This window comes from Herpailurus yagouaroundi, unplaced genomic scaffold (assembly GCF_014898765.1).
Source record: "Herpailurus yagouaroundi ecotype Mexico unplaced genomic scaffold, PumYag 67793, whole genome shotgun sequence".
Lineage (NCBI taxonomy): Eukaryota > Metazoa > Chordata > Mammalia > Carnivora > Felidae > Herpailurus > Herpailurus yagouaroundi.
In genome coordinates, this window is record NW_024420586.1 from 9,482,020 (window position 1) to 9,506,194 (window position 24,175).

The 24,175-nt window shown below is 47.4% G+C and overlaps 1 protein-coding gene across 1 annotated transcript in view; it reads right to left on the reverse strand.

Annotated features, from left to right (window-relative positions):
- The window catches only part of DMD (dystrophin), a 2,039,083-nt gene that overhangs the window by 96,723 nt on the left and 1,918,185 nt on the right, over positions 1-24,175 (reverse strand). The window contains exons 64-66 of the mRNA XM_040468816.1: positions 14,369-14,443; positions 3,747-3,948; positions 1,459-1,544 (exon numbers count right to left, since the gene is read on the reverse strand). Coding sequence (XP_040324750.1) covers positions 1,459-1,544; positions 3,747-3,948; positions 14,369-14,443 — 363 coding nt within the window. The remainder of the gene's footprint in view (positions 1-1,458; positions 1,545-3,746; positions 3,949-14,368; positions 14,444-24,175) is intronic.

The window sequence follows — 24,175 nt, forward strand, 5'->3', positions numbered from 1 at the left end:
CAATATCCCCCTTGAGGGCAGGGACCGTGTTTGGTCAGCCATGTGCCACAAGCATCACGGAATGAGTGGCCAAACCCGATGCCTGCGACGTATGTTCTGTTCTCAGAAATAAGATCGTTTTCATCAGACCCGGTATTCAGAGAAAAGCTGCCAACAAAAGCAAATTCAAGGAAGCCTTTCCTTTTCATGAAGCACATGTTCAACTCTAAGTAATGGAAACCTTTTACCATCTCTCCAATACACACGGATTTTTTTTTTCAAAATTATGAATTATTTTCACATATCCCACTTTAAAGTTAATATTTTTGCTTCCGCAGCCTTAAAATATGTTCCCTCTTAGTTATCTGAAACACAGGCTCAAAGCACCCTTTGGTATGACGTCGTGCCACTGCCATACCACTGATAAGGTTAGATCTTAAACTAACCTGTAAGTAACTCCACTGTTTAAAGGGGGAAAACCCATAGATATACTCTACTGTATCCAAAATACCTTTTTTAAATGGTTAATGAAAGCCGTTGGGCTATTTTTCTTTGGATCGGGGGATAAAAAAAACCCCAAGCGAACTACATAAAAGTGAGAGCTAAAAGGGCTTGTGTATTTTTTGTGGCTTCCTCCTGGGGCGAAATGAGTGGTTTTGGAGAAATTCAATCTCTTTTATCTCCTGCCCATCCTTAAACTCAGCACATCTCATCCCTGCGTTGGCTAGGCCTTAGGGGAAAAGACAAACGACAGGACAGGCTCGGTTTGCTTAACATTCCCACCATAAAGTCTTCTTACAAGCATATAAAGGGCGAAAACCAAGTACAGTCTCTCACAGTGGGAACGGATGGTTGTTTAGTCACCGCGACCATTTTTTCTCCTCTAGCATTTGCTTTTAATTTGGATGCACCAGATTTAAGCCGAAGAACCCAAGAGCTAACCAGAAGGAAATTCTATAAGGTGATATTTACCCTGTAAGAAATGGCACACTATCAGTTTCTCAAGTAATAAAATGGAAGTCACGTCACAGATCTGGAGATGTCTGTACAACTTGCCGTTAAGATGATTATAAAATAAACAATGTTTCTTGAACACGAATGCCAGAGAGCATTCTTTACATAAGAATCCAAAGCGTCAGCAAGTGTACAGGTTAAACCTTCACATTCTTTTTTGTGACTCCGGCAAAGGGGTTAGGAAATCAGACTTTATCCTCTAGGAACATGTGTTTTATTCGGACACAGTCAATGTAATGTAAAATCATACTTGGACGGGAGAAGTTAATCCTCATTCTCTATTGAAATACCTGCAATGGAATGTGTGACAGGGAAGGGCACAAATCAAGGCTGGGGACTCTCAAAGCAGTTCTACATCTTATGGGAGGAACCTACCATCAAATAAGAACACTAGTCATCCCCCCTCTAAAACTGGGGTAATTAGGCAACGTTAATAAAAAAGGAGAGTTAATACACATGACTTACATCTGTACTTGTCTTCCAAATGCGCTTTACACAGAGAAATGATGCCAGTCTTAAAAGACAGGACCCGGATCCTCCCGGTTCGTCCCCTATTATGAATAATCAGACCAAAAAAGAAAACAAACAAACAAAAAAACCCATTACCGACACGTTACTAGACGGTAAACACTTCTTAAGAAAAAAAGCCTTGGACGTGGGAACTCTAGTGACCACGGTTTTAGGAACCCAATCGTCCTGGTAAGATTTGCTGACAGCTTTTCGGTTCATCATCTCTTTCTCTTCATTATCTTGCTTACCTGTTCGGCCGATGGCCTAGAGTGCAACGGAAATCTGACCACTTTGACCAAAGAACGAGGACCAAGTCTGCAATTCTTAAAAGCCCTTACTTGAATTGTAACAGTGGCTCTACATAAAAAGGATAAAAAAAATTATCCTTCTATTCAATGGAGAGTCACCTGGGTTTAGGTTGGTCAGTGGAAGAATTCCTACTGCGCGCTTAAGTTATTTTGGCCACGGAACCACGTTGCCTGTTGTGGTTATGAAAGCCAAAGAAATACCAGCAACTGACTTGCTGTGCCCTCTTGAACACTCTTAGATTTGTATCAGACTGCCCCTCGTTGAGAAGAAAATCGCTCACGTCAGGCCACATGACACATAATACGAAATATGTACGTTTATCTCCCTAAGAAAAATACAATATCCTCTATTAGAGAACAATCAAATGTATGATCTTAAAGAGCAATTTTAAAAACAACCTACCGCTGGATCAATGTTTGAAATATATTTACACTTTCGTTTTACATATAAAGCTGAAATAAAGCATTCCACATGACAAACTTAAAATGGTTCATTTTATCCACGGGGGAAAAATGATCCCGAAGAATGAAAAATTTCTCCTTCTGTAGAAAATGATTTTCAATAATTGGCACCTTTTATTTTGTTATGGAAAGAAAGTAAACCTCGGATGGTGGTTAAAAAGAGAAGGAGAGAGGGACTGTGGCGTAATTCTCCCGTCTAGCACTGCAAAACCACAAAGGATAGGTCCCAACTGGGGTGATTTTTGGTGAACAATATGCTCAACTTTTCACGGGTATAGCTGCCTAAGACCCTTGGCAGAAGAGAAATCCGGGAACTTAAGGCGTTAACACAATTACCGTGCTTGGAGATTTTCTCCTTGCGCTCCTCTTTAAAAAAGGCAAACCGAAGTTTTAATGAATAAACTTCATGAACTCTAACTCAGGTCTTCAAGCGGTTAAAACCGTCCCCAAGTAATTTTGAGGCAGGTGGAAGGGACCGTATATACACTCAGAATCCATTCATATGTCATCTAAAAAGAACACGGTACCAAAATAAACGTGCGGGAACAACTGAGTACGAACCCTTATCAGAGCCAAATTTAAGTGTAATCCACGATCAAAAGCCAGTATGTTCAAGGGCTCGGTAAATAATTATCAGAATCACACAGCCAGATGGTCTTGGAATTCAAAAAGCACTACCCGATCACAACGACAAAGAAAGAGGTGTACGTCTTAATCACAGAAGTGGCAAAACTCTACGACAAAGGCAAAAGGCAAAATAGTTGATATGCAACTCCTTTCAGAAAGCCTTCGCCGATTTCCAAGTGGGGAATATGTTCTTGTTTGCATGTGAAATGAGGCATGTAATCACTGGGAGGTCCAAGAAGAATTCGGTCCAAATGAAGACCAATTCTGCCGGCTGCCTTCGTCAACTGCCTTCATTAAGCTCAAGACAAAAACTAGAACCGGGGATACCTCGTGTGGGCAATCCGAAGCAAAAAGAAAACCAAGTCCTCTCTAAGAGAATGATCAACTGGAGATGCCAAATGGAAACCTGGTACAGCGTTATAAGGCCTCCTCAGTTTGAGGAGCCCCGTTTGCTCCACGAAGGGCTCGCTCTCATTTTTTCTGGCTCATCAATTCACACCGTTCCGCAAAAACCTCCGGGGTGTGAGCGAACGCTATTCCGATCTGGTGACAGGTGCGTCAGCGTCTCCAGGAGCACATCACACGGGCAAGAAAAGGCTACACACTGACTCATTCTACTGTTTGAAAAATGAGTGTCTCCGGGTTTTGTTTGTTTTCTGAGAGCCACGCACATTCTAGCTCTTGCGTCCCGGTTCATCAAAATAATGTTTCAGCTTCAACAAATGCAAACCTGATGTACCACAGGGACAGCATTAGGTCACGGGGCTTCATGAACCTTTCATCCTGAGGACAGGATTTCCAGACTGGGGCCCCTGTTGTGATGCTAATTACACTGGCCATACGTACGTGTCGTAGACATTCAGCAGCCAATTGAGACACATATCCACGCAGAGAGGGACGTTGACCAGATTGTTGTGCTCTTGTTCCAGGCGATCATAGAGAGTGGTCAGACAATTTATGACCTGCAGGATGTCCATGGGCTGGTCATTTTGCTTGAGGTGGTGCTGGTCCAAGGCATCGCACGCAGCTGACAGGCTCAAGAGATCCACTGCAAAAGCCACATAAAATCACAAGTGATTCCGAGGGGGAAATCCTCCTTTTGCCCTTTCCTTTGAAAATCCTGTTCAGGTTATTTCGCACCCTTGAGCGAACACCTAACCTGAACCCTACCCTCTTTCAAAATGGCTTATCTTCACCCCGCCCAGCTCGAAGTTTGATGACTGGAGTAGTGGTGATCTGAGGGTATTATGGTCGAATCTCACTGGCACCGGGGGAAGAACGTGGGTCGGGAAAGTTTCCGTTCCTGAAGTATGGGGGTACTGGAGAGTTAAGGGGACCTAGAGTGTTCTATGGGAACAGAGTCATTTGCACATTCTGTATAAGAAAGAATCTGTAGTTTACTAGAGATTCCGAAAGACTTCCTGACAATACTGTTTCGGATTTGTATCACAGAAGGTCGGTTTGATTAATCTGTATGGTTAGGGTTGTATAAACTCTATTTCCAGCTACACATTTATAATCATTAAGCGATTTTTGCCTTGAAATATCGGTCACCTCACAATCTGTCTGCTACTTTAGTATTAGGTGAAAACATCATCAACTTGACTAAGCTTTTCAAAAGGAGAACTAAGTGTACAATCTCTTCAGCTTTTCGACCCGAGGCTCACTTCTTTCTTGCACCTTCAAATTATATTTTACAGTATCTTTTCAAGTCCTCTAAGAACTTCATAAGATGGGGGGCTGGGGGGGGGTGCGGTTTCCCTTGGTCAGAAGTGGTATTTAGTCATATGCTGAAGGACGAAAAAAAATTTTTTTTTCAACGTTTCTATTTATTTTTGGGACAGAGAGAGACAGAGCATGAACGGGGGAGGGGCAGAGAGAGAGGGAGACACGGAATCGGAAACAGGCTCCAGGCTCCGAGCCATCAGCCCAGAGCCCGACGCGGGGCTCGAACTCACGGACCGCGAGATCGTGACCTGGCTGAAGTCGGACGCCTAACCGACTGCGCCACCCAGGCGCCCCAGCATGTACCTTTTAACTAGGGAATGGATTTTAAACCTGTATAAAAACCCAAGTATGTGCTAATACACCTACTCTTTCAAAAATTATTTGTACGGTACAGGATGCTATAGGTTTTGACACCACTGAGGAAAAAGGGACCATTTGGTGGTGTCCTTCTGCATGAGGGCTGTGGGGTTGAGAGAGGGTGGTGGGGACAGGACCAGCTCTCGGGGACCCTCTCTGCCCTGTAGGAAAAGCAGAAAATGAAGCAGGGGTAGGGGTGAGGGGGGCCTAAGCACAGGATCCCATTAATGGTTCCTGAGGCTCTGGTTGTGACGAATCGCCCTCTCAACATTCTAGGTTCAATACCTCTAGTCCTTTCTACAAATGCCACAAGTTGAGGAGCTGAAGGCCAGATTCTTTTTTTTTTTTTTTTTTTGCCTTTTACTGAACCATAGGCTCAGAAAACTAGAAAGCACCTTTAGAATCGTTCTGCAGTTGAGAAAACGGAGATCAGAGATCAGAAGACTTGCTCTGGGTATGATAGTAGGACACACAGAGGGACATATGGAAGAACCCAGGAGCGCCTGGGTGGCTCAGTTGGTTAAGTGACTTCAGCTCATGATCACGGTCGTGAGATGGAGCCCTGTATTGGGATTCTCGCCGCGCTTTCTCTGCTTGCGCGCTCCCCCTCCCCCGCCTCAAAATAAATAAATACACATATAAAAAAGAGAAAGCAGAAAGGTAGGTTGCGGAAGGGGCCCGTTTAGACTTTACAGAAAAAGGAAACCATCCCACATTCTCCAACAGTGAGAACAATGGGAGGAAAAAGAAACACGAGAAAGTTGGTTACAATAAGTCCCACGGTGCCCACATTACCCCCAGCTCATTCCACGGGTCGCCCCTGAGACTCTGTGCTAGTGTATAAACCATCCTGTAACCTAACTTGCGCCCTTCTAGAAGCAGCTGATGCTTCGGGCTGAAGGACTCTGCAAGCACATCGCTGCCCAGCAAGAAAGTCACTGCGCTTTGATGTGGTTATCTGCGCTGTGAGGGTTAATTTCAGAGGCCCTGGCGTTGGCCTAACATGTGTTTTTCTTGTTGTTCTGCTCAAAGAGCGACACGATGCAGAGCCTTGATCAAAGCAGTGAAAAGAAGCGCCTTACTGCGTTTGACGTGCAGCCATGGGTTACACGTCATCGTTACGGTTCGTTGCTCGACGTCACCCTGACCATTTTTATCTGGTTTGGGGACTGGCTATGTGGGAAGAATAGGCTCCGATTACCAGAAGGCTTCGCGAAACCCTGTGTGAGATTCCACTATGAGCTCCCTGGTTTCCCAAGTGGTCTGGGCGCACAGGGGTGGTTCTCGATGCAAGAGACAAGGGGCGTCCCGGTACCACCTTTACAGAGAGGGCACCTGGAGCTTGCACCTGGCCTCCCCGGGCCCTGTGCTGTGAGGCAGCCTGTGGTTTTGATGCATATCCTGCATGTTGTAGCCTTTTCCAGTGGTGAACTGTAAATTCTGAAGCCCTGTCACGTGGGTTCCGTGAGTCTGCTGAGCAACTGAGCCCCAACTGCCACTCCCAGTGCAATCAGCGTCAGAAGTCAGATTGTTTAGAAGACCCCCCCACTCACCCTTAGCTCAAACTTACTGAAAAAGAAAAAAAAAAAAACAAAAACAAAAGATGATTGTGAAAAAAAGGGACGAAAACGAACTGTTGATGATGGTGGCCAAGCTACCCTTGATCGCAAGCAGCACCAGCTTTGAAACTGGCTACCGATGTTAGAACTTTCCAGTGCAATCCAGACACGACAGAACCTGAACCTCAGGCGCTCACAGAAGGGATCAGAGAAGAGCTCAAGGCCACAGCAGGTCTGCTCCAGATTCGGTTCCTTGGAAGCATTAGCAAAGCTCAAGGAAGTTCAGAACCGCCTTCCAGGGAGCTTCACTCTCACTGGACTGCAGGTGGAGACGTAACCAAAGGAACGTGGGCAACGCGCACTTTGATAAATGGGCTACACCCGTGAGACCACTGGCACTTAAAAAGAGAATTCAAGCGGGGAACACCCACAGGTATTCCCTAATTCACCACATTTTCTTTTTCAATGCCATCCCTAGCAGTCCCTGAACTGGGGCTACAATTAAGGGTCTCAAAGGCTGATAAATTCTGCAAGAGGATATTATGGCTATTACTTGGAACGTTGAGTGTAAGAATTGCACGGGGGCTGCCAGAAGGGATCACTCCTTCCCCACCCCTCAACTAACCCCCCTTTTCTGTACTCATCCACTCTGACCCTTTACCACTGGGAAGGGATTGAAGGGGCAGCCTGGGCACGCCTTATCTTGCTACCAGCTCAACACGGACTAGCCAAGTGGCTGAACTCAAGGGACATACACCGTGTGGGGGTGGAAGGTCTGGACTAAAATGAATGATGCTGAAGAAAGGGCACGCTGGTGCCGAGAGGAACAAAGCCACACCGTGGGTGTTAAAAAGGGAAAATCTAACATAATGTTGGTGCCTAGAAAGAGGCTTAAAATATGCTCCCTTAGGTATGAGTCAACTCTCGAAAGAATCTGGAGTGGGAAAAAAAAAAAAAAAGTCAAGAAGTGAACAGGACAGCTGGCCAATCTATCAAACACCCTGGATTCTGACTGCGACCATGAGTCTACGGAGCACTATTAAAATGGTTATGTGTGGGGTGCCCGGGTGGCTCAGTCGGTTAAGCGGCCGACTTCGGCTCAGGTCATGATCTCACGGTCCGTGAGTTCGAGCCCCGTGTCGGGCTCTGTGCTGACAGCTCAGAGCCTGGAGCCTGTCTCAGATTCTGTGCCTCCTTCTCTCTCTGACCCTCCCCTGGTCATGCTCTGTCTGTCTCTGTCTCAAAAATAAATAAACATTAAAAAAAAATTAAAAAAAAAATAAATAAAATGGCTATGTCTTTTGGTGCTCATTTCACAGGACACATCTGTTATTAAAGACCTGTGCTGGAAAGTATCCTAGGGGAATATTTACCCAGTCAAATCTGGGGAACGCTGATTTATAATAACCTGAAAGAACACTGTGTGGTCATTGCGATGGTAAAGGTTTAATTAAGAAAGGTATTTGCTCTATGGTAGAAGGTTTATATGCTCCGTGTCTCATCTGTCACAATATTACATGTAAAAAACAATAGCTATTGGACCCATCATTATGTGAGAAAAGCCACAATCGGGCAGAGGGGCACTCTGATCACTGAGGAATATTAGTTTAAATTGATGGGCCTGCTTCCCTGTGATGAAAAGCCAGGAGTCTGAGGTGGACAGTAATAGAGATTTCTGGGACATATGCCCACCAACATCTATTTAGGAGTGACCACTATTCGTATGATGTTAGCCTGGGTGACTCGGTATTTTCTGCATCTTGCATTCATTTCCTACTTAGAGTACAGATGTCAGTACACGATGACAACAATGGACCAAAGAGCATGGGACCACATGAAAAAAGAGAGAATGAAAGGAGAATTAGGAACTGGGCAAGGAATACCCAGCCAGAGACAATCTGCTTGGAATGGGAAAAGAACGGATGGAAAAGACCTCCCAGTGCGAAGAGAGTACTTGGTGGGCACACAGATCCAGAAGGAAGGTGAAGGATGGCCAGCCTACTAATGCCATGAACGGAAACGAAACCACCCTCAGCACCACCGCTCGGGCCAACCACTCTTCCCCTAGCGTGCACCTCACGGGTATCGGAACACGCTGAATAGGACTATGGGATCTCCCCTGCGAGCGAGGGAAGAGAGAGAGAGGGAGGGAGAGAGAGAGAGAGGGGGGAGTCCTGTTACAGGAGCCCTCTTTGGGGGCACCAGGATCTGTGAAACCACGTAAGCGGAGAAAATGAGCTTGGCTCCAGTCCTCAAGATTGTTTTGAATCCTGAAATAACAGACACCTGGCCTGTAACCCATGTGGATAAGGATGGGTAAGCTACGCTCTCACGGATCCTGGGAGTCTTTGTTAGCAACTGAACCCTGTCGCAGGCCACCCGGGGTGCCCTCTCCAAAGGCGAGGCGCATCCACCAAGAAGGGAGCAAAATCTTGCGGCCGCTTCATCGTGGTGAGGCTGAGTCGGGCAGCTGTGACTTGATTCAGACAACTCCAGGCTGTACAAAATCTCTCCACTATGTGATTCAGTTGCCGAACAGAAGCGAATTGTTCTCGATTTCTTGTTTGCAGAATATTTGTCACATTTATCAACTGCAGTATATTTAGCCTTATGGTCTGGGCTCTCTCCAACCCACCACACGCTCATCAACTAATACGTGTGCTTTGGGAAGCGCCTTGTTTTCTTTCTGCTCTTAGAAGTTGGCTATATTTTTAATTTTAGAAGCCACACACCTAAAGGATGTCACGAGAACAGAAGACTGAGAAGAAGCTTAGATGATCTTCTTCCGAACTTTCGGGGGGGTGGGTATTGGCCGTATGAACCAGCTTATAAATCCCTCTTACCAAGATTTTCTCTTTGTCTCTGCTTTTCCTTTGAGTTTAATTTTCATTCACAGTGTGTCGAAAGGCACTATGGAGTCATGCAACATTAAACCGATTACAAACTGGGGACATTATACGCCGATGGTGAAGCTCCCAACTTTTTTTAAAGAAATTTTTTTTTTTTTCAACGTTTATTTATTTTGGGGACAGAGAGAGACAGAGCATGAACGGGGGAGGGGCAGAGAGAGAGGGAGACACGGAATCGGAAACAGGCTCCAGGCTCCGAGCCGGCAGCCCAGAGCCTGACGCGGGGCTCGAACTCACGGACCGCGAGATCGTGACCTGGCTGAAGTCGGACGCTTAACCGACTGCGCCACCCAGGCGCCCCAAGAAGCTCCCGACTTAAACAGCAAATGCTCTATGGTGGATACAAGTGTGTTATTCGGGTTTCTGCAATATTGGCGCTTTGATAATAAAGTGAAAAAACATAGAAGACCAAGTGCTTTAATGGAGGTAGCACTGCCTATTTCCTAAGGCATCAGTAATTCCAACTCTCCACTGGCATCAGGAGATCCCTGAGATAACACCGTTAATTTTCATTAAAGCAAAAGTTGGCAGAAGCGACCTCTGGTTGGAAAAGCTAGCCAGGACAAGTTGTATTTGCCTGTTCCACAGACAGTAGCCCTTTCTCATGGCTTTCCAGGCACAGAGATGACAGCACGGGAGGAAGATAAACCTAAGCAAACAGCGAGTGAAGAGGAAATTCTTAAATCATCTACTGAACAGTTAGTTAAGTACTGTGACCACAGAGCTTTTCAATAGGGAAGGGAGAGGCACTCTCTTCATTCTATAGCCCTACCACACGTGGAACCCTCCAGCCACGTATGAGAATCCAGCAATTAACTGAGATAAATACACCCTCGTTGGGCTATCCCGCAACCTTTTTCAAAGAGGACAAAAGTCGTGCTCAGAAAGGACAGGCTGAGAGTTTCAAATCTCTTTACAAGTGGAAAGTCCACATCCGACACTCGGAGCTTAACTTCACTACGAGGTTATAACCTCAAGCGGCCGGACTGTTTTCTCGGATCAAATTCCCCCACTTTCCCAACATTTATTGGAAATTTTGACATATGTTGAAGTTGACAGAAAGTGAGACATATTTGTGAAGAGAATCATGATTTAACAGGAGAAGCGCAGACTGTCTAAATCCGAGGTACAAAGCGACGTTACGGAAAGAGACGGCCAGTATGACGTTTCCCATCTCGCCTATTTTGGGGCCTTTTCAGAGTGTGACTTTTAGGACCTCCCAGAAATACACTATATACTATAAAACCTTTAGAGCAACAGGTTCATAATTATCCCTTTACCAATGGAAAGCATTACCTCTTTCCAGCTATGGTACATTAACAGGTCCCGGAGGAAATCCCAGGCCTGGGGAGCCCTTTAAAAACCACTTAAACTTGGCAGCTATGTAGCTGAAAAGTGACAGCTTCAGACTATAAGCTACAAGGAAATGGAAGCGTCAATTTACTTCTGTTCATGCATCCATTCCATGAAAAAACATCTTGAATCGTACTGGGTGCCGGGCTTCGTGCTAAGCACCGGAGAGGCCCAGATGAAGAGGAACACAGACGCTCTCCTGCCGGGGAATTCACTTCTGGGACAGTTCTTCCTCATCTCTGGGGACCAAGCCACATGCCAGCGACGCTCCTGGACCGCCTGCGAGAGCCTCTGCAGACCCCAGGGTCAGGCGCCTTCATTTCTGAAGACTCAGCAGCCCAGGTTCACAGCTCTCTCTTCCCCAGTCCTGGCCCCCCTCCGGAAGACCCCGACATGCGCGGGGCTGACGTGTCGGCCCTTCGTGCCTCACCTCCCTGCGTTCCTGTTTCATTCTCCCTGCAAGTTCACATCTACTCCACCCACTCAGGCGGTCACAGCCTGGACCTAGTCACCGGGACTTGTTCCACAGTGTTTAGCTATGCTCCTCTCCGACCACAGCCTCTCGGCCTTCCAGGGACTTCCACACCAGCTCTTCCTCGAGCTCCCCCAACGGTCAGCCTCTTGATCCTTCTCCCTCCCGATGACCAGCTTGCACGTGAATTCACAGCTCCTCTGCCCCAACGTGGCCTCGACAGACATCCCTTCAACCACTGAATCGTTCTTTTGCCCAAATCCTCACTGCTCTTGCCCAGCTGTCCTCTGCCCACCTGGGCTGGACCCACCCGGCCCCCGAGTACTGAGCGAGCCGGGACAAAGGCCACAGCCGTGCAGACGGGTACCGGGGCAGAACACTGAGCAGACCGGGCTCCTAATGCTGCTGCTCACATTGGCCCTCTTCTCGCCAATGCTCCAGAACCGGGAACCCACCCACAACCCTCTCGCCTTCGGCTCCCCATCGCAGCAGAGAGAAAACAAACCTCTACGTGGCTTCCCACAGCTTCCCCCCGCTGGGTCTCCTTAGCTACCCGGACCTGCACAGATCCCTTCCTCGCCGCCCCCCATTACAGCAGCAGAGAGGTGCCCATTCCTTCTCTTGGATCCCACGTTACCTCCCCTGGGCTCCCAGAACTCCCATTGTTTCTGATCTCATCCTCGCCTCTCCTCCTCAGTGGACTCGGGGGCACCCGGGTGGCTCAACTGGTTAAGCCTCCAGCTCTTGACCTCGCTCCGGTCATGATCTCGTAGTTTGTGAGATCGAGCTCCAGGCTGGGCTCCGCATGGACCGTGCAGAGCCTCCTGGGGACTCTCTCGCCCTCTCTCTCTCTCTCTCTCTCAAAATAAATACATATGTAACTAGACTCAAGTCTCTCTCAACTTCTCAGTACGCCCACTTCATGTACTCTGTCCGGACCAGCTAACTACCACCCCTCGTCCTATCTCCTTCAAAGTAAGTGTCTCCAAGAACTGGCCATGACAACCATCTTTTCGTCCCCTTTGCACGTACTTTTGAGACCACTTCACCACCTCCCCCACGCTTCTCACAACCTCCCTGGAGCAACCGACTCCTTGCTGCAAAATCCACGGCACAACTCCATGCTGGCCTCCCATCGACATCTGCCCCCCAGTAGCCGGCCACTTCTTTCCTCCACACCATACACGGCCCTCTCGCTCTTCGGATCTTCCTTCTCCCCCGCGGGCCTCTCCTCTGCAGTTCCCTCTGCACACTGTTCGTCCCCTGTTGTAAACACTCTTTTCTTCTCCGTCTACACACTCTCCCTAAACATCTACAGGCTGATGAGTCCTAAATATTATTTGTCTATCTCCGCTGAGTAGCACAGCTTTACCCCCACCCCCTTCACCGGGCAGGGCCACCGTTCGCCCAAGCGAGCACCTAGTAGCTTCCTTGGGTCCCCTTCACCCACCTGATTAAGTACATCACGAAGGCCTGTCACGTTCACCTCTTAAGTATTTCTCCATTGTCTCCACTTCTCTCCATTACTCCAGCATCCATTCAGGCCACCATGTTGCCAGTGTTGAATTTTTTTTTTAACGTTTTTATTTATTTTTGAGACAGAGAGAGACAGAGCGTGAGCAGGGGAGGGGCAGAGAGACAGGGAGACACAGAATCCGAAGCAGGCTCCAGGCTCTGAGCTGTCAGCACAGATCCCGACGTGGGGCTCGAACTCACGGAGTGTGAGATCATGACCTGAGCTGAAGTCGGACGCTCAACCGACTGCGCGACCCAGGCGCCCCAGACGACGCTGCCAGTTTAGAGCACCACAACTGCTCAACCAGTCTCTCTGGCCAGGTGCACAACCCGCTCGGTCAACCCACACGCGACTGCACAGGCACAATGACCTTTCTAAATGAAAATCCTACCATGTCATCCCCTTGCGTGGCTCCCCATTGACCTCTAAGCTCTACATAAGTTTCAAAAGCCTTTCACCATCTGCCCCCCACCTGTGTCTCCGGCCAAATGTTTCACCATAGCCCCTTCTTGGGACTCTATGCTTCAGCCAGGCTCCAGTGTGTTCAGTTGCTGAATACATCAGCACATGCTACTCCTTCCAACTCAAACACTCCTAGAGCAAGCGGGACTAATCCTTCTGGACTCACAGAGCTTAGCCACCATTTCCTCAAGCAAAAGCTCACCCCCACAACTAGCTGTTCTCATAGTACCCCTAGTCTACTGTCACATAAATACAGGACTTTGAAACTGTCTCTTCACTATTCCTCAAGGTGCCCATCAAGTGTGCAACTAGAAACGGGACAGCGTGGTTTTGTTTTGTTTTTTTCTTTTACCACTTGTGCCCCTTCTCGACGATCTTCTATTCATTCACCTATGTCTCCAGCCTCTCATGGACCCCCTGGGTCTCCCCCATGAGGCTACGAGTGCCATCCAGGTAGGGCCTGTGCCTGTCTCTCCCATGGTTCTATCATCAGTGCACACGGGCCCTCAAACAATATATTCTACCTCACCTTGATGACAGCGGAGAGGTATAAATAAACCACGAGACGAAGACACAGAGACGTATGACATGCCACGATTTCCCCACGGACGTGGGATGCTCAGCAGAAGCAGAGAAACTAGCCCGTCGTCTGTACTTTTATCATCACATCATTCATCGGAACATTAGCAGTCAAGCTAATAATCTACTCACACCTACAAAATGCGGCAGGGCTAATATGCAGCTATTGACTTCTACTACGACATACCGTTTAGAAGAAAGAGAAACAAAGGCAGAAGAGGGAGAGAGATTTCAAGGTTCGGAAAGGTAACCCTGGATGCCAGTGTCACTAGCTGGGACCAAAACGTACAAATACCTTGTCCAATCAAGGAACGGTGACACAGGAGAGACTCTAGACAATATCACAAAGTAGTCTAGGGGCACATGAGGCCAGACACCTTACTAAAGGGAAATCTATGTTGCAGCTGGACGTGTGATAGCTATTTCTCCCCCGCTGCAAGTGAAAATACCCCTGGTCCCACTTTTTTTTGTTTTTTTTTTTTTTTAAAAGCCAAGACGAACGTCAAGTGTTCCAAGCACTGGTTAATACTCACAGCAAAGGGCCTTCTGCAGTCTTCGGAGCTTCATGGCGGTCCTATAAGCTGAGAACCTGACATTATTCAGGTCGGCTGGGGAAAAAAGAGACAAAAGAGAGAGCATTTTGTTATTTCATCAGAAAGCACAAAAGCTCCCGATGTTTCGGAAACAACAACAGTAACACAGAGGAAAAAAAATCTTTTGTGTATCCCCCAAATTTAAAAATTCTATAGCGGTGCCTGGGTGGCTCAGTCGGTTAAGCATCCAACTTTGGCCATGATCTCTTGTGGTTGGGGGGGGGGGGGTACAAGCCCCAAGTCGGGCTCTGTGCGGAGAGCTGAGAGCCTGGAGCCTGCTTCTGATTCTGTGTCTCCCTCTCTCTCTGCCCCTCCCCTGCTCACACATTGAATAATGTGTTCACTGAATAAAATCACTGAAAAAACATTTTTAAAACTTCTGTCAATGCGAGAAAAGCAAAAAAAAAAAAAAAACCCAAAAAATGTCTTTTTGCTGTCTGACAATCAGGAAAGCTAAGTTCTGTAAAGGACTCCAGTGGCAGAGCCCGCAGGGCATTCATTCATGTAGTCCTTATTCCTAAAAGGGAACAGACACACAGGGAGTCTTTTTCTTCTGGACTATAACCTCGGTTCTATTGGAGTGGATCTTGGCTACACAATTAAAAGAGAACACGCAATCTATTTTTGAAATAGCTGTTAGAACTTAGCAAACAATCAACGGGCAATGCAATACTTTTTTGAGTTTTTTTTTTTTTTTCTTTAGAAGTGTATCGGGGCTCCTGGGTGGCTCAGTCAGTTGAGTGTCCGATTTGGGCTCAGGTCATGATCTCACGGCTCGTGGGTTCGAGCCCCACGTCGGGCTCTGTGCGGACAGCTCAGAGCCTGGAGCCTGCTTCGGATTCTGTATCTCCCTCTCTCTCTCTCACTCCCCCTCCCCTGCTCATGCTACCTCTGTCTCTCAAAAATAAATAAATATTAAAATATTTTTTTAAGTATAGGTGACTTTGTTTGCACGGTAATAATTAAAACAACATTTCATTAATGACAATACAGGAGACCTTCTAAAAAAGATAGAAGTTTACGACAAAGATCTCAGGTAAATGAAAAGTATGTTTGTAGAATTTAAAAATCACAGTGGGAGAGCTTCAGGCTTGAAAGGGTGAATACTGGGTTTATTTATATGATGACTTTTTGTCCAAGTTTTTATCTGAATTCCAGTTAGTTAACAAACAGCGCAAGATCAGTTTCAGTGACGGTTTCAAGATCAGTGCGGAACATGGTGATTCATCGCTCATATACACCACCCAGGGCCCTTCACAGCAAGTGCCCTGCTTAATCCCCATCACCCATTTAATATCATACTGTCTTCTGATGATCAAAGTTACACATGCTCACTGTGGACAACTTGGACATTAAAGAAAAATTTACAATCAAGTAAGCAAATCACCGATAATCCCCTTACCCAAAGATATGCACTGTTAACCTTTCGAGAATTTCTTAGTGTGTGCGAGTTTGAGACGCATTTTCCAAGAGAACTGGGACTAAAGTAAACATTTAGTGTATACTTTGAGGAGCCATCATCCTAATAGTCAGCACAGGTTAACATCTCAGTGATGGAGTGAGACAGTCTATCAGGCCCAACTCACCTTCCCCAGCAGGAGGCTTTACTCAGATAATGCCTTTACTCAAGGGTGTGCAAGCCTTGCAATAAACTGGGCTGTATTTCTTTGCTATCATTTCTGTGTAGGTATGTTTCAGGAACCCAGTTCTAAAAGGCTCCTTGAAGACAAGGACTCTCTCTCCTACTCCTGTCATCTCTCCCAGGGACTTAATATACAACTGCTTTCTGAAAAAGCAGGTCTCCTGCAGCTAGTGAACTGTTGACAGAATGGAGGAACAAACGAACAAAAGAATGAAGGAAAAAAAAAAAAAACAGACAATCGAGTGGCACCCATGACACCAAGTCTACTTTGGGGGTTAGGAGAGGGAAATAATGTAATGCACCCCCGAGTCGCCTGGGTCAACATTATCAGCTTCACGGCCTTTGCAGAGACCAAACGGAAAAACCTGAATTGACATGAGGGAGAAGAAAAACAATGTCCGTAATTTACTTTAAAATATTCGGCAGACGGGACGCCTGGGTTGTTCAGTCGGTTGGGCGTCCGACTTTGGCTCGGGTTAGGAGCTCACGGTTCGTGAGTGCGAGCCCCGCGTCGGGCTCTGGGCTGACAGCTCAGAGCCTGGAGCCCGCTTCGGATTCTGAGTCTCCCCCTCTCATGCTCTGTCTCTCAGTAAAATAAAACATTAAAAAAAAAAAAGATGTTTAAAATATTCAGCATAAATATCAACACGAATGACAGTACGCTATCCAGGATACGTATATGTATACGTATCCAGGATACATATACGTATACGTGTACGTATGCAGGATATGTATACTGGCGAGGATACGGAGCGAGTGGACCTCTTCAGACGCTGCTGGTGGGAACGGAAGATAGTTCAACCACCTCGGGAAACCGGTTGAGTAGTTTCCCATGAAATTGAACACACATCTCTCTTAGGACCCAGATATTCCACTCCTGGCGATTTACCGAAAAGAAAGAAAAGCATGTCCACAAAAAGATGTGTACATGCATGTCCACGGCAGTAGCTTTAACCACAGTAGCTAAAATCTTGGCAACAAGGCAACAGGAGAGCGAATTAAGAGACTGTGGCGTAGTCCTGCAGTGCGCCGAGTTTAAAGAAAACCCTCACGTGGCCAGTGCAGCATGACGTACGTACGTGTTAGCTTACGCTACGACGCAGAGGCGCTCAGCCGTCTGAGTCAGGAATGCACACTCTAGGGGTGGGTGGCTAGCAATTCATCAAAAAGCCTCACCCCGGAGGTGGCCACTCCAAGTACTTCAGCTATATTTAGCTCCTATCACACCGGGGGATTCATTAATTATCCAAATTAACGCTAGATAGGTCTGCGCTGGTGACGTTAGTGGTTTGCGAAACATGAGGACCGCTGGAAAAGGTTTCGAAACGCTGGCCGCCCTTCCATTATCGGGCTCTGAGAAGAATCTAGCAGGCTCTCCACCCAGAGAAAGGGTGCCCTAGGCTGGATTCCAAAAGGTCCACCTGCCGGTCACTGAATTGCTGGTGGCGCGAATTCCATCAGTCAACAGAAGCCGGATCACAATTACCGGGGGAGGGTGGCTTTCAAAGTACCACTTCCCGGGGCCCGGCTCCCAGATTTTCTTACTCTGTAGATCCGGGGAGGGACTGACAGTACGCATCCCTAACAACTTTCCAGGAGATTCTGACGCTGCTGGTCCCAGGACCACACTTGGAGACCCGCTGTGTCCGAGGGCTGTGGCCCGGCACGGTGAGGCTCTCTCGCCGAGCACGCAAAAAGGCAGGGCTGGGACTTCACGGTGCCTTCTGCATACGCTTTAGTGAGACTGGTTTCCGCCCCGTGGCTAAGCGATGTTCTTTTGTGACAGAGCCTGTTCGGAGACGTGCCTTCGTTATGAACTGGTAGGTAGGTCCTAGTTATCCAAAGCGTCATTCGAGGGTCAACGGCACGACCCGGAGCTTGTCAGAAAGGCAGAATCTTTGGCCCCACCCAGATCCACGAATCAGAATCAACACGTTGAACAAGATCCCCAGGTGATTACTCTAATTGTACATTTTAATGAAATCCACCATTGTTTGGTGTTGTTAAAGGTCAAGTATGTGTTGTCTTTTGTTTTTCCTTTCTCAAGTTCCACTCTGCGGACTTTTGGGAGGGTATTCGATGACAACTATGACCGATGAACCCAACAATTCACCCCTGGGATCTATCTGCGGGTCTCTTGTTTATGATGAACACCAGTAAAAAGTACTCAATGTATAAAAAGTGTCTAAACGCGTTCTCCCTCAAAGGCGATTGGTACAGATTCCCTCTCCTCCAAGTGAATTCACTTTTCTCTCCAAAGCTTGTTCTCTGCTCAGGACAACTTGATTCACCTAGGCCCCCCCTTCTGCCCTTCGTGATCTCTCTCTGCTTACCTTTTTGGGTGGTCTCAGCCAACTCACGTCTTGGGGCACTAAGCCACAAGACGCTCATTCCTGGCCTCCCCTCGACAAGGGTGTAACACCAGCAGCGTGATCACGCTTTCCCCACACGTGGCGGCACAGAGTTCCTTCACACGGCGTGAACGAGCCTCTTTGGCTCTTTTGTAAAATAAGCCACATGGAAACACGGGGACGCCCTTCTTGTCAAGTACACACTACGCCCCCTGTACCACCATCCCGTGGCACTTTCCAAGGAACAGGCCTCCAACTCCAAATTTCCTTTCATTCACTGACTTACACACAAGTGTGGGGCGTCGACTGCGTCGATCAAACGTCTGAGCAGAAGGCAGTGGCGAAACTTTCTCGTTTTTCTCTTCCTTCCTAAGCCTCCTGTCCGACTGCCCCTGGACTCATCGGCCTAGCCTACCATCTTCCTTCTTTCCTAAAACACATCCTTCTCCCACGACCAATTCTACCCCTTTGCCAATTTTCTTGGTTCCATTCAGAATTCAGAACAAACGATCTAAAGGAGGTCAGAAGCTTCAGCCATGTTTCACAGTTTATTTCAAGAACTGGCAAATTCCACCAGAAGCTACATCCAAGCGGGAGAGGCAAGGGTGATCTGACTCTTTTTTTTTTTTTTTTTTTAATTTTTTATTAACATTTATTTATTTTTGAGACAGAGAGAGAGCATGAACAGGGGAGGGTCAGAGAAAGAGGGAGACACAGAATCTGAAACAGGCTCCAGGCTCTGAGCCGTCAGCACAGAGCCTGACGCGGGGCTCGAACCCACAGACCGCGAGATCATGACCTGAGCCGAAGTCGGCCGCTTAACCGACGGAGCCACCCAGGCGCCCCAAGGGTGATCTGCCTCTTTCAGGGTGCGGTTCACTACGGAATACTCTCTGAGACAGGCCTCTGGTACATTCCTCCTCTAGCAGCTCTCTCAGCGTCCCCAAAGCAGTTCGAACTTTGCTCCCTTCCAAATCCTTCTGACTATGGCATTCGGCGTCCGGTTTATCCTCTCGGACACCCTTTCAGCGGAGCCCCCACCCACTGCCCTTCTGCCACCAGTTTTCAAGGCACCGTAGTCCAACCTCACCGCGGTGCTCAGACAGTGATCTGGAAACATAAGAAAGCAGCTACGGAAAATATCTAGGTTTCATCATAATGCAGCAGAAGGCATACAAATGTTTATCTAGTAACCAGCACTGAACTACACCAGAGCTCTGGTGCCCTGAAAGCCCTACTCAAGAGAGATAACCATCTGTGTTGTTTGCGTCTGCCCGTGTTGCTAGGAATCTGCAGTACCACTCCCTCTGGCTTACAGCTGGAGGCGTTGAGTCTCCAGCCTTGGGAAGGCGTGTAGGATGCACACAGAAACCTCAAGACGTGGGACAGCTGCGGACAACGCGACACGGTCCCGGGCTGAGGCTGGAACTGACCTGGTAGCTGAAATATGCATGCCCAATAAACCTAAACTCCCCCCCCCCCCCACTTCCCCACCCCTGTCCCCCGTGGGAGGGAGGCTGGCCTCCACTTTCCCCGGGAGCTGCCTTTCCAGGACTTGGATCCAAGTTGTAATGAGCTCACCAGCGCTCAGTAACCGGAACTCAAGAGGAGTGAGACTATCCAAGAAACGAGTTACACAATGTTTCCATGGCAGCTGGTAGAAAGCACACTTCAGAAGGATAAAAACGCTGAACTGAACATTCCTCTTCATGACTTGAATTATTTTATCCAGGGCTGGTGCTAGCCTAAAAATAGAGAAATCTAGAAACTGACGGAAGAAGGGCAAATATCAAACTATCTACCTTCCCAAGTTCAATCACCAGCTACTGAAGGGACGGCCCATTTATAGCTTTTATTTTGAGGCACAAAACAAGTAACGGAGGGGGGGTGGTTTGCCCCTTTGTTTAGCCTGGGAATTTCCTCTGGACTTTGGTAAATATTTCTGTTGTAAGATTTTTACTTCCAGTTCAGGGGAAGGTGGATGGTAGAAGGTGTCAAATGCCAGAAAAGAGGAACGACAGCTCAAGTCAGAAATCTACACACATTGGACAACGGTCTTGCAAAAATAGTGCACAACACCTCAGCATTTAAAGTCAAGGGAAAACTTGGAAAATATTCTAAGAAATAAACCATTAGGCCCTCTCATTTCCATTTCTTGTTCTGCATTTTTCATTTCAGCTTTACAGCTGGTTTCTGCCGTTCGATCATGCTTCAAAAGTCCTACTATCTCTGACTGAACTGAGGTCTAGGATTTAAAACAAGGACTATTCCAGTCTGGCTTTCCAACGGCTTGGAAATGAGACTCGGGGAAAAAAAAAAAATGAGACTTTTTGGTAAAGGCTCAAACTTTTAGTGTGTTTATCTATTAGGTAGGAAGAATGATAATGACCTCATAAAATTAATGAGTGGAAAGAGCTGGATAGCCAAAGATTATTCCAACAGATAAATTAGCACTGTGGTCTTTGTGTCTTCCTACCAACTCGGTTTCCCCGAAGAAACGTAATCCAACTCATTCAGGGGACCACGAGTGAAGCGTACAGTTTGGAGGCAGTATGATCATTTTTGGTACAGTTCCGGCCTGAATGTTTGGCATGCAGGACGAAGTAAACGAATACTGCATATCTATTTGCATCATTTTCCAAAGAAGCCAAAACAAGGCAGTCTCGCCCGCCCGGCACCCCTTCTCCTACAGGAAGGTGGCGGATATTTAAATGGATTTGGGGCGTCGGGGTGGCTCAGTTTGTTGGGGAAATCAACCGACTTTGGCTCAGGTCATGATCTCACGGCTTGAGATCGAGCCCCGCGTCGGGCTCTGTGCTGACAGCTCGGAGCCTGGAGCCTGCTTCGGACTCTGTGTCTCCCTCTCTCTCTGACCCTCCCCCGTTCATGCTCTCTTTCTGTCTCATAAACATCAAAAAATAAAATAAAATAAATGGACTCAAGTGTCTCTCAACTTCTAAGGACGTACACTTCACGTACTCTGTCCACACCAGCTAACTACCACCCCTCTTCCTTTCTCCTTCAAATTAAGTGTCTCTAAGAACGGGCTACGACAACCATCTTTTCATCCCCTTTGCATTCTTTCCCCGGCCTCGCTCTTCCTATAGTGTTCTAATGGACCCTCCACCTGGCAAGTAGTCTCCGGGCCAGGTCAACCTCCCTAGAAGAGACCAGAACCATGGGTCTTAATGAGGCTTGAGACAAACTGAGTAATTTAAACCAAGTCTGCCTTGAAAGCAAGGTAAGCCAGCACATCCAGGCCTCGGGGATTTTAGAGGACAACGCAGAATTATTGGGAACCCTTCGACAACAGGTAGGGTTTCTAGAACTTATCTTTTAAAAGTCAGCTGAGAAAGAAGAGGTACATTAACCCATGAGACTTGGCTGTTAATGTTTTTAAATATATTTGAGGCCTTTTAAACTCTAAACTCATTCAAACCTCATCATCAACATAGAACTCAACCCAAATGGGGATAAAGTAAATGTACACAGAGGGACACAGGAAGTACACCTTCAGAGCTACTAGAACTCCAGAAAGCCAAGCCTGTGAACTTACAATTACCACTGAGTGACGCTTCCAGAAGTGAAATGGTATTACTTATTTGCCACCAGGGACCCTCTAGAATTTTTTTTTAATTTTTTTTTAATGTTTATTTATTTTTGAGACAGAGAGAGACAGAGCATGAACGGGGGAGGGTCAGAGAGAGAGGGAGACACAGAATCCGAAGCAGGCTCCAGGCTCCAGGCTCTGAGCTGTCAGCACAGAGCCCGACGCGGGGCTCGAACTCACGGACGGTGAGATCATGACCTGAGCCAAAGTCGGACGCTTAACCGATTGAGCCACCCAGGCGCCCCCCTCTAGAATTTTTCTAACACATGAAGAGAAGAAGCACCTAAGTAGTCCACTGTGGCCCAAACGTGGTGGACTTCAAATTGCAGAAGAGAGAAGGAGGTTATAAGCCAAAAATTAAAAAAACAGAAAATTGAGAAGTTCAAAGGTGAAATCAAAGATAGCACAAAATCCCCACCGTGGGTTTGCTCGAGGCCTTTCTGTCTCCCTCCTCTGGCCTGGCCTTCCTCAGCAGAGGCTCCCTAACTCTTGGCAACACTGTTCTCCTGAAAGAGGGGATACCCAAATTAGTTTTGCTCCCAGTCCCCTGCTGTGCTAAAAGGTTAGTTGAGAAAGCAGCTTCTGTAACAAAGGGCCCACATAAAGTTTTTTTGTTGGGGGGGGGGGGTTACTATAGAGCCTTAAATACCATTTCGGGGAGGGCGCCTGTTGGCTCAGTCAGCACAGCACGCGGCTCTGGATCTCGGAATTGTGAGTTCAAGCCCCAAATTGGGTCTAGAGATTAAATAAAATGAATGAATGAGTGAATACCATTTGGGGAGCCGGACAGCTTCCCCAGAAAATGGAGAGCTGACTCCTAATGACAATGTAGTGCCATATTCCTATTTAAGTTTTATTTTATTTATTTTGAGGGACAGAGAGAGTGAGTGGGGGAAGGGCCGACAGAGAGGGAGAGAGAGAATCCCAAGCAGGCTCCAGGCTATCAACGCAGAACTGTCAGCGTGGAGCCCGACACGGGGCTCAAACCCACCAATCGTGAGATCATGACCTGAGCCAAAACCAAGAGTCAGATGCTTGACTGAACGAGCCACCCAGGCACCCCAATGGGCCACGTTCCTTTTACTTCAGCTTTCGATCAGAAAGCACTGGGGTGGCTCTGATTCTCAAAACCTTGCCCACCAAAAAATACAAACAAAATAATACTCATGATTTCAAAAGACCGTTTAGGCAAAACTGGTCTATAGCTTTTTAAAAGACCTGCATGGAGCCATAATCCTTCCTGAGAGGACACAAAGAAGGCAACAGAGGCCAGGCAGGCTGCTCTGGGAAAGTGAGGTTTTAGCAAAGATCTAGAGGGTGATGGGGATTAACGGGGTAGAGGCCAAGAACAAAACAAGATCATGGGTCAGCATGTGTAAAAGGAGGCTCCCAAGTAGACAAGAGCATGGACCATGAAGAATCTGAAGCTCAGTAGTGCTGAAATCTCAGAGAGTGAGGAAGAATGGACGCCATGACGCCTGACAGGCAGGAAGAGGCCTATTCAGGGCCCTCCACATCACTGTAAGAACGCAAGTTGGGATTTCCAGTTACCTAAGGCAGAGGGAACACACTCGTTTCTGTCTCCTTGTTCCCGAAACTCTACTAGGATGACAACGTAAGAATTCAAACGGATATCTCCCCAACAGAAGAGGGACAAATCCGGGAAGAGAACAGAGCACAGCTGCAGTATCTGGGAAGCTTGGCAGATGATCTGGTGGTTAACTGACTTAGGAGACCAGAGAAATCCCAAGTCTCAATTAATATGAGGGGAAGAAGGGCAAGTTGGGGGGGGGGGGGGAGGGACTGGGGGCTAATTAAGAAGGTTCCCAATGTACACAACCAAGGAGTCTCAAAACATCGGAGGCTCCAGGCTCCTGTGAAGGCTGTGACGTGGCTGAAAGATCCAAAGACTGGTTGTCTTTCGAGCCTGCGACACTTTCTCCCCCACCCTAAGCAGCCAAGCGCATCGGCCACTTGCCGCCTCACATTGATAGAAGGCTGGAGGTTTCATCCCGGGAGAAGCAGCCCCAGACATGGAGCAGTGAGGGATAAGCAAGCTTAGGAGTGAGATAAGACACTCCGAAACAGAGGGCTTCCTTGCCAGGCCAGCACACCCAAAGAATGTAGAGGGACTGGGGGCTAAT